This window comes from Trachemys scripta, chromosome 12 (genome assembly GCF_013100865.1).
Source record: "Trachemys scripta elegans isolate TJP31775 chromosome 12, CAS_Tse_1.0, whole genome shotgun sequence".
Classification (NCBI taxonomy): domain Eukaryota; kingdom Metazoa; phylum Chordata; order Testudines; family Emydidae; genus Trachemys; species Trachemys scripta.
The window spans coordinates 37097013-37106858 of NC_048309.1; the positions used below are offsets into that span (position 1 = coordinate 37097013).

Genomic DNA, 9846 nt, shown 5'->3' on the forward strand with positions numbered 1-9846 from the left:
TGCACACTACAGATGTTAAACTAACAGGCCTGTAGTTACCCGGATCACTTTTTTTCCCTTTCTTGAAAATAGGAACCACATTAGCTATTCTCCAGTCTAACGGGACCACCCCCGAGTTTACAGATTCATTAAATATTATCGCTAATGGGCCTGCTATTTCCCGCGCCAATTCCTTCAATATTCTCGGATGAAGATCGTCCGGTCCTCCCGACTTAGCCCCCTTAAGGCATTCAAGTTTTGTTTCTACCTCGAATACGGTAATCCCCCATCCTGAATGCCCCTCTGTAGTGGTGCTAGTATCCCTAATACCTTCATTGGCCTCATTAAACACCGATGCAAAATATTCATTGAGATATTGCGCCATGCCTAGATTGTCTTTAATCTCCTCTCCGGCAATAGTCTTCAGCGGTCCCACTTCTTCTTTCTTTGCTTTCTTCCTATTTATATGGCTGTAAAACCTCTTACTATTGCTTTTAATTCCCCTCGCTAGGTCCAACTCTACACGGCCTTTGGCCTTTCTCACTCTACATTCTCTGACTTCGCTAAGGTAAGTTTCTTTACTAATCCCTCCCCTCTTCCACTCTTTGTACGCTTTCTGTTTTTTCCTAATCGCCCCTTTGAGTCGGTCGCTCATCCAGCTCGGTCTAAATCTCCTGCTTTGTAATCTTTTTCCCTTTTTTGGAATGCAGGCCTCCGACAGCTCATGCATCTTTAACTTGAAGTAATCCCAGGCTTCTTCTGCCTTTAGATCCATTAATACGTTTGCCCAATCCACTTCCCTTACCAGTCCCCTTAATTTGTTAAAATTGGCCTTTTTAAAATTATAAACCCTAGTCTTTGACTTAATTCTGTTACTCCTCCCATGTATTTTAAACCGAATTAGCTCATGATCACTGGAGCCCAAATTGTCCCCCACTACCACTTCCTCAACGAGGTCCTCACTACTTACCAGAATCAAATCTAAAATGGCCTCCCCCCTCGTCGGTTCAGCTACCACTTGATGAAGGAATTGATCAGCAAGCACATCTAGGAACATCTGAGCCCTATTATTACTACTAGCGTTTGTGCCCCAATCTATATCTGGGAAGTTAAAGTCCCCCATAATTACACAGTTTCTATTAGTAATTACTTCTCTAAACACATTAAATAGTTCCTTATCCATATCCTGGGTCGATCCCGGCGGTCTATAGCACACTCCGAGCACTATCCCTGGAGAGGCTCTAGTAGTCCTATTACCCAGTGTGAGTATTGCCCAGACGGACTCTGTGTTATCTAATCCATCAACTATTATTTCTTTACAGCTTATTTCACTATTGACATACAATGCCACCCCCCCACCTTTACCTTTGTTCCGGTCTTTCCTAAACAGCGCATACCCCTCCATATCTGCGTTCCAGTCGTGACTGCCATTCCACCACGTTTCTGTTATTCCTACGATATCTGGTTTCAGCTCTTGGACCAAGAGCTCCAATTCCTCCATTTTATTACCTAGGCTTCTGGCATTGGTGTATAAACACCCTAATGTATGTCGTTTAGCCTGTCTCCCATTCGTAGCACTATAAGTTGCGGGCCTCCTTGCGTCCGTCCCCCCTGTCCTTCCTATGTCCAATCTCATCTCCCCGGCTATGTCTCCTCTCATTTTACTCACCTTTTCCATACTGGAATCTGGCGTGGAGATTAACTGTGCATTTCCCAACCTTCTCCCCAAACTTCCTAGTTTAAAGCTCTTTTGATAAGATGAGCCAGCCTCCCTCCCAGAAGTCTATTTCCTTCCCTACTCAGGTGAAGCCCATCCCGCGAGAACAGGTGTCTGTCCCCGAAAGCCTCCCAGTGGCCATACATCCCAAAGCCCTCCTTATAGCACCACTCTCTTAGCCAACTATTTATTCTCACAATCCTATCAGCCCTTTGCTGCCCTTCCCTCGGAACGGGCAGAATCCCACTAAAGATAATCTGAGCCTCTATCTCCTTGGATTGGGTTTTTTTAAGTTCTGCTCTAGTTCAAAAGGAGTTGTTTTGGAGGAAATTCTCTGGCCTGTGCTCTACAGGAGATCAGACCAGATGATCAGAATGGTCCCTTCTGGCCTTGGAATCTATGTATTATTTCTGGGAACACTTTCCAGAGGGATGTGATATCTCTCTGAAAAGTATCCTCATGTTCAGCTGAACTTGCTGTGTTATATTGAGGAACCACCAGCTGAGATTCTACAGATTGGATTGCCCTAAAGGTCCCCACTGGCCTTAAAATGTTTGATTCTATGAAAAATTTACTCAAGTCAATAGTCCAGATTCCTCTGTAACTTAAACCAATGTAAAACAAAAGTCATTCAGCTGAGGTAAAGATTCAAGCCCATGTGAACCTCATCTAGGTTAGAAATGCCCATTATTTTTATCACTTGTGTATATCATGGGATTGCTGAAGTTTTGATGCATCTTAAAATGTCATTCATTGGGATTGTAAACTCATTTGTTATGGAATAGTAATTTTCTGTGAAATTTTTAACATACCTGTGTGTGCTATAAAATAATGCTACCTAGAACAAAATAACTCTTTAAGACTTTCCATTGTTCTTGCTATCTGGAGATACTCTGTGAATAAACATAACATGATTTTTACCCATAAAGCCACCTTGTATTTTAAAGGGACATATGGGAGTTAGAAGTGATCACCAATTCTGAGTGATTTTCTATGGCAATTGGGCATCTAATTTCCTTTGATTTCTTTGAACGTATCAGCCATAAAGAATCATGATTTTCTGAATGTCTTTTCAAAGAAAATGGTATGGTTATTAATGAGTATGACTGAATGTTTAACTGGTACACCTCTACCCCGATATAACATGAATTTGGATATAACGTGGTAAAGCAGTGCTCCGGGGAGGCGGAGCTGCGCACTCCGGCAGATCAAAGCAAGTTCGATATAACGTGGTTTCACCTGTAATGCAGTAAGATTTTTTGGCTCCCAAGGACAGCGTTATATCAGGGTAGAGGTGTACCATTCTTTTTATTAATTAGCTGGTTAGTGACTGTATACACTTGAATTTTCATAACTACTCTACATATATTCACTCTTACCCAGTCTAAGGGTATAGAATGATAAATAAACTAATGATGAGGGACAAGTCAAACTCCACCAGAAGTCATCAATGCTCCACCTATTGGCTTCACAGCGGTCCTAGGCCTGGAGCTGGAGCCATGGTTTTGACATGTGTCCACTAGGAAATGGGCCAAAGCTTTACCAAATTGTCATCACGTTTTACCAGCATTTAGACAGTAGCAAAATCACCTGGATTCATATCAGTGTAAAGCCCAGCTGACTGTTCTGAGCCCCTTGAGCTAGCCTGTGTGCAACAACCGGGGAATTTGAGATTTAAATAACTGATGTATAAACACAACACAAGAATTCTTTGATGGACTCTAAACTGTGTCTTCACGAATATATCCCACTAGTGATGGAGGGTTTGCAGTTAGGACCTTTGGGTATTAATTAACAGCAACATAGATTGTGTCATGTCCTCTGAAATATTGCTAGTAAGTTGCAGTGATTTTTCAATAGCATGGGCCAAATTGTTCCCTGGTGTAACTCCTCTCATTTTACTGTGGCTACACCAGGGGTGTATCTGAACCAGTGTGTTTTTATCACTGAGATACTGGGCCAGGTTCTGATAACAGATACACGACTGGAGTAAGGGGAAATAGTTCGTAATTACACAAGGGTAACTGAGATGAGAATCTGGGCCATTGTACAAAAAGCTCTCCTGCATCTCAAAATAATGTGTGATTAAAATACTATTATCAAAAGGAGAACACAGAAGCATTGCTACCTGTTGTGCTTCCATTGTAACCAATCTGTGCTGCCCATGGACAAGAGGCACAGTTACTATACACACTGTAAACACATGCACACACAGTTGGGGAGCTTTAATGGTATTTATTTGCCTAAAGATGCAGATAGGAACTAGTGAGATTTTTCAAAAGCAGCAGGGGGCGAGATACAAAATATGGACTTTGGCTCCTAACTGCTATAGTTGCCTAAATCACATAATCGGGCCAAATAGAATTCTCTAAACCTCCACTCAGCTGCTCCCAAACTCTGTAGGCATTTAAACTCAACTTGTTGCCTTTTTGCAGTCAAATTCCCTAGGGGGCTTAGGTTTCTGTCTCTGGACATGCACACTGTAACCTCAGACCAGGCATCTGGACACATATATCCCAGAGTTCCCCCACCTAACTCACCTGAGGGATCCAAACTGGTAGGTGAGCTCACACAAAAAGTTGGGATGGAAGTAGGGACTCCCTTGTCACTTTTAGCCCAGTGGTTAGGGTACTCAGCTGGGATATCAGATATCCCTGGTTCAAGTTCCCTCTCTGTTGGAAGGGGAAAAAGGGGGATTTGAACAAGGCTCTGCTACTTCTCAGGTGAGTCCCTCACCACTAGGCAATGGGATATTGCAGTGTGTGGGGCTTCCTCTGTCAATCTGGTTGAAGCTGTTCCATGCTGGATAACTAATATTCTAAGCTTCAGATACAACAAGGACTCATACATACAAATTAGATAATCAGAATCAGTAAGTAATAACCTTTCCAATGATATCTCACAAGACCAATATTCCATAAAACATGTCTTAGTTATGCCAAATTCATATTATAACAATACCTCCATGAAGAATATGGGTTGTAGCGTCACACCCCCATATGGCCCTGCATCAGGGGACAGTAGGAGGGTGGGGTTGGTGGTCAGAAGAGCAATGGGCACCTAACCAGTTACAAGGAGAGCAGGGGAATGACGATATTTTTTGGTAAAAAACAGGGCCCAAACATTTGGAGGAAGACCAAAAATACCAGGGAGACTCAGTGAGATTTTATTCTTTAATTCATTTTTTGGTCAAATTTTGGTGGTAAATATTTTTATGTGTATAGCATATTTCTGTCTGGGACGAGGGAGGACTGTGTGACAATATCTAGGCTGAGATTTGCAAAGTTGTCTAATGTTTTTTGGTGCTCATTTCCTATTCGTATTAATTCATTCCTTTCTTTTTATTTGGGTCAGGGAGGGAAATCAGGTCTTATGAGCTATGCAAATTTTGGCTATACATCTTATGTTTCCATTTCATATATCTGTATTGATATCTATATGACTATTGATATAAATATAGATATTTTAATGTTGCCTTGACCCTGAAAAATGTATGAACAGGCAGGAAGTTTCACATGGCAGGACACTGAGACTCCCAACCCTCCAAAGACTTTCATTTTTTGTTTACCCAGTTACAGATCTGCATAGAATACTGCCCAATCAAAGTTCTCCACTCACTGTGGCGGCAACATTTTTCACCTACTATTCAGAGGCATAAATGAAAATGGAGGATCCTAAAAAGTGGAGAATGAATGTCATTGGCTTCAGTGGAAGTGGAAGAGACCCAGAACCACTCAAAAGATGGTAAGCTCCTTGCAGAATTTGGGCATTAGTATTCATGTACAGATGAATGACCCAGAGTGCTTTACGGAAATGTGAGTTTGGAAAAAAAGCCCAATTTTCATAAAGAATGTTTCTTACAGTATGAAGTTTTGTATAAAAGACATGTGTATTAAATGTATGAAAGATGAATGCTCAAAAAGTAGCAGAGTAACAGGAAGAGAAAGACAGAAAGAAAGAAAGAAGTATGAAGTAAGGTTAAAAAGGGGTAACCCTGTTCTCAAGGACTCAAATGGACTCAAATAAGAAACTATATCAGTTCATCTCTATTTTATTATATGCTAACATTTATACTTTCACATTCTATGCCTGTTTCCCTAAGCTACTAGTTTAAGAATAACTTTTCTTAGGGACTCATTGACCTCCTTGTTTCTCAGGCTATAGATGACAGGGTTGATCATGGGAGTCAGGACTGTGTAGAAGACAGAGAATATTTTGTGTAGGACCTTGGGCGTGTTGGCTGTTGGAACTACATAGACAGTTAATACGGTCACATACAAAATTGCAAGCACAATGAGGTGAGATGAGCAGGTGGAAAATGCCTTTTGCCTCCCGATGCTGGAAGGGATTCTCAGGATGGTGGTTATGATACAAATGTAGGATGTCAGAGTCAGAAGAAAGGGCACAAATGTCCCTATTACAGAGATAATAAATGTCAACAGTTCCAGAGTCTGGGTGGCGACACAGGACAGCTTTATCATGGGTGAAAAATCGCAAAAGAAATGGTCAATTTCTTTGGAATCACAGAACGTTAATTGGAAAAAGAAAATATTTACTATGGTGCAGAGCAGAAAGCTACTTATCCAGGACCCTGCCACAAGCTGCCAACAAACCCTGCCATTCATCAGAGCAGCATAACGGAGTGGATTGCATATCGCTAAATACCGGTCATAAGACATTGCCGTAAGCAGCAGATTTTCTGTATTTGACAGGATACCAAAGAAATATAATTGCACAATGCAGCCCTTAACAGAAATGGTTCTGTCCCCAGTCAGGAGACTGGCCAGCACCCTGGGCAGGATGGCAGAGGTGTAGCAGATCTCCAGGCAGGACAAGTTCCCCAGTAAAAAGTACATGGGGATGTGAAGGTGCTGATCAGCCACAACTAGCACAATGAAGAGGATGTTTCCAGCAACAGTCACAATGTAGATCACTAGAAACAGCAGGAAGAGAAGGGGCTGCAGTTCAGGGACATTCCCAAATCCTAAAAGGATGAATTCCACGATGGACGTTTGGTTTCTTACTTCTGCTTTCTCCATAATATGTATCTAGAATCAGAAAACCATTAAATATTGATGGAGTACACACAGTCAGGCTGTGCTGTTGGTTATACTGGCAGAAACCTGGAGTAGGTAACCTCATACCACTGCATCTCTCCACTGGAAAAATGAAGTTGTCAAAAAACAGAGGAAGACTCCTATCCTTAAGAGGTTGAGCTTCCAATATAGGTGAAACAAGAGCATGGAACACTATCGAATTATGGAAATGTCCCATCTAACTCCCTTAAGCTCTCTTGAACTGTAAATACTTTTAGGCTGGGATTTTGAAATGTCTTTATCATATCAGTGTCACATCAACAAATCTAGAAGATATAACAAAAAATCAATAGACTAGAAATGAAAGATATTTGGAGTTCTACCACTGGTACGTCTCCCCTGCAGCTGGGAGGTGTAATTCCCAGCTTGGGTAGACGTACATGCAGTAGCTTTGATCAAGCTAGCAAGATAAAATAAGCAGTGAGAACACGGCAGCACATGCAGCCATTTGGGATGGCCACCTGTGTACGTACCTAGGATCTCAGATGGGATTAGGCTCTGGCAGCTAGTCTACACTGCTATTTTTAGCACAATAGCTCAATCAAAGATTGTGTGTGATGGGTTTTACCAGAACAGGGAATTACACTGCCCAAATGTAGTATAAGCATTCCCCATAAGACAGATATTGAAACACTAATGAGGCTGTGGTTTGTATGAAGGTCTAGCCTGCTGTCCTCTATCCCAGCAGATTCAAATTAAAATTTGCACTATTTGATAAGATGCAGCTGGGAAACAGACAGTGACACAAACAAACCCTAAACACAGACCACGGGCTGTTTCCTGATCTCAGTTACACCAGGATAAATTGCATCAGCTTCATGTGGATTTACGCAAGTGCAACTTAAATCAGAATCCAACACCATATAAAGAAATGAAAATGAAATAAAAATGAAATCTCATTATGAGAGAAATAAGAGAGTCGTTTTTATCCAGAAGGGAGAATGTGCCTGGAGAAAAATGAAAAACTGGAGAAAAAAAAGGAAGATATATATAGACAGAATGAGACAAATATATGTATATATATATACATATATATATATATAGAGAGAGAGAGAGAGAGAGAGAGAAATTGTTTCTTTCTCCAAATTTTATGAACAATAAAATACAGATATGTTTAAAGAGAAGTAGCAGATCCTTGCTGTTAAAGAAAAGGTATCAGAGCCAATAAGTCCGAAATCTCTTCTTTGCTTTTCCCCTACACCCTTCTTGATATATTCTGCCATCTGATCTCTTCACCCACTGACTTATGATGCACCGATATGAACTATGTCTACACCGGGAATGGCAATGGTACATTGACACTAGTGCAACATAAAAGTATGACAGAAAAATGGAAATCCAGAAAAACACACACACGGAGAGAAGACAGACAATTTTTACGAGCAATAAAACTCACATGGTGAAAAATAAAATGTACACACAAGGAGTCAATAAACTAGATACATTCATGGAGGATAGGTCCATCGATGGCTATTAGCCAGGATGGGCAGGGACGATGTCCTTCGCCTCTGTTTGGCAGAAACTGGGAATGGGTGACAGGGAATGGGTCACTTGATGATTACATGTTCTGTTCATTACCTCTGAAGCACCTGGCATTGGCCACTATTGGAAGATGGACCTTTGCTCTGACCCAATATGGCTGTTCTTACGTTTTTACATTCTAAATCTGAGAGCCATTCATTGCTCTTTCCTGAGCATGTTTTGCTCTAACCCTTCTACTTTTATTTACATTCCCCCTGGATTGAACAAACAATTATATTCTTTCTGACATGCTAGATGCCTGAGCAGGTATTTTTCTTTCCTAAACCAGATTATTTCATTTTAACTGTGCTGCTTTATGTTTCACACTGATAGTCTATTGCCAGCTGCCCCCTAACCATAACCCTTCCTTCAGTTTTTCTGAGATAAGATTATAGTCTTTGCGCTACATTTTCCAATCTCTTCTACTCTTGATAATCTTCAATTATCTCAGTAAACTGAGCTTTGGGTTACTACCTGGATGTCTGGATCTTACAGTGCTCCTTGGTGTATTTTGTTGTTATTCCCTTCATAGAAATTAATGTCTCTCCTGGTTGGTAATTTCTCGTTCTTATGAGGTGATGTAATCTTCCTTGATAGTTCTGCTAGTGGGAATTTGAAATGATTGCATAGAGGAAAGATAAGGTGTTCCCTCTAAGCTTTGTGGCCGGTGGGAGTGCCTTAAAAAGAAAAAGCACGGTCTCTCATAGGCTTCCCCAGCAGCCAGTACACTCACACTCTGTGTGTGTGTGTGTGTCTCTCTCTCTCACACACACACACACACACACACACACACTGTCTCTGTGTCTCTGACACACACACACATGCATTCTCTCTCTCTCTCTCTCTCTCTCTCACACACACACACAGAGTCTCTCTCTCACACACACAGTCTCTGTGTCTCTCACACATACACACTCTGTGTCTCTCTCACACACACATACACACTGTCTCAGTGTTTCACACACACACACACATACATTTTGTCTCTTTCACTCTTGGCTCCCAGCACATATTTGTGTTGTTGTTATGTTATTGCAGTTTTATGCATTACATAATTTTATTTCTCTCTTACGCTTAAATTTAATTCTTTGAGTAGTTAGTATTAAAATGCCTAACCTGTCCTGGATGTAGTAATTATCCCTATGGTGATTTTTCAAAAATATATGTTATATCTATGTTTTTGTTTTTGTTTTCACCGGTGGCACACATCACCGCTATACTGGTGCGCATAACAAAATTCACTATGCACATGGATAGAAAAAAATAAAGGGAACATTGATGTGAGGGAATATGCTGTACATGTGGGATGGGAACGGTGGAGGTGGATTGTTCTATTGTAAAATGCAAATGTAGTCTGCAATAGTTTATTTTGAGTGGGCGGGGAGACAGGGATCCTAGCCCATATCAGACGTGAGGAAAATATTTCTTGCCTTTTCCATGTAAGGGGCCTGACACAAAACCTCTTGTACTCAATGACTGAGAGTCTTTCCCTTAACTACAAAGGACTTTGGATCTGGCTCATGATTATAATAT

At 41.1% G+C, this 9846-nt stretch overlaps 1 protein-coding gene across 1 annotated transcript; it reads right to left on the reverse strand.

Annotated features, from left to right (window-relative positions):
* Positions 1-5793: 5793 nt before the first annotated feature.
* Positions 5794-6735, reverse strand: LOC117885398 (olfactory receptor 5V1-like). The gene has a single exon (XM_034786706.1). It carries the CDS (start codon positions 6733-6735, stop codon positions 5794-5796), a length of 942 nt encoding a protein of 313 aa, XP_034642597.1.
* Between the last annotated feature and the right edge of the window lie 3111 nt (positions 6736-9846).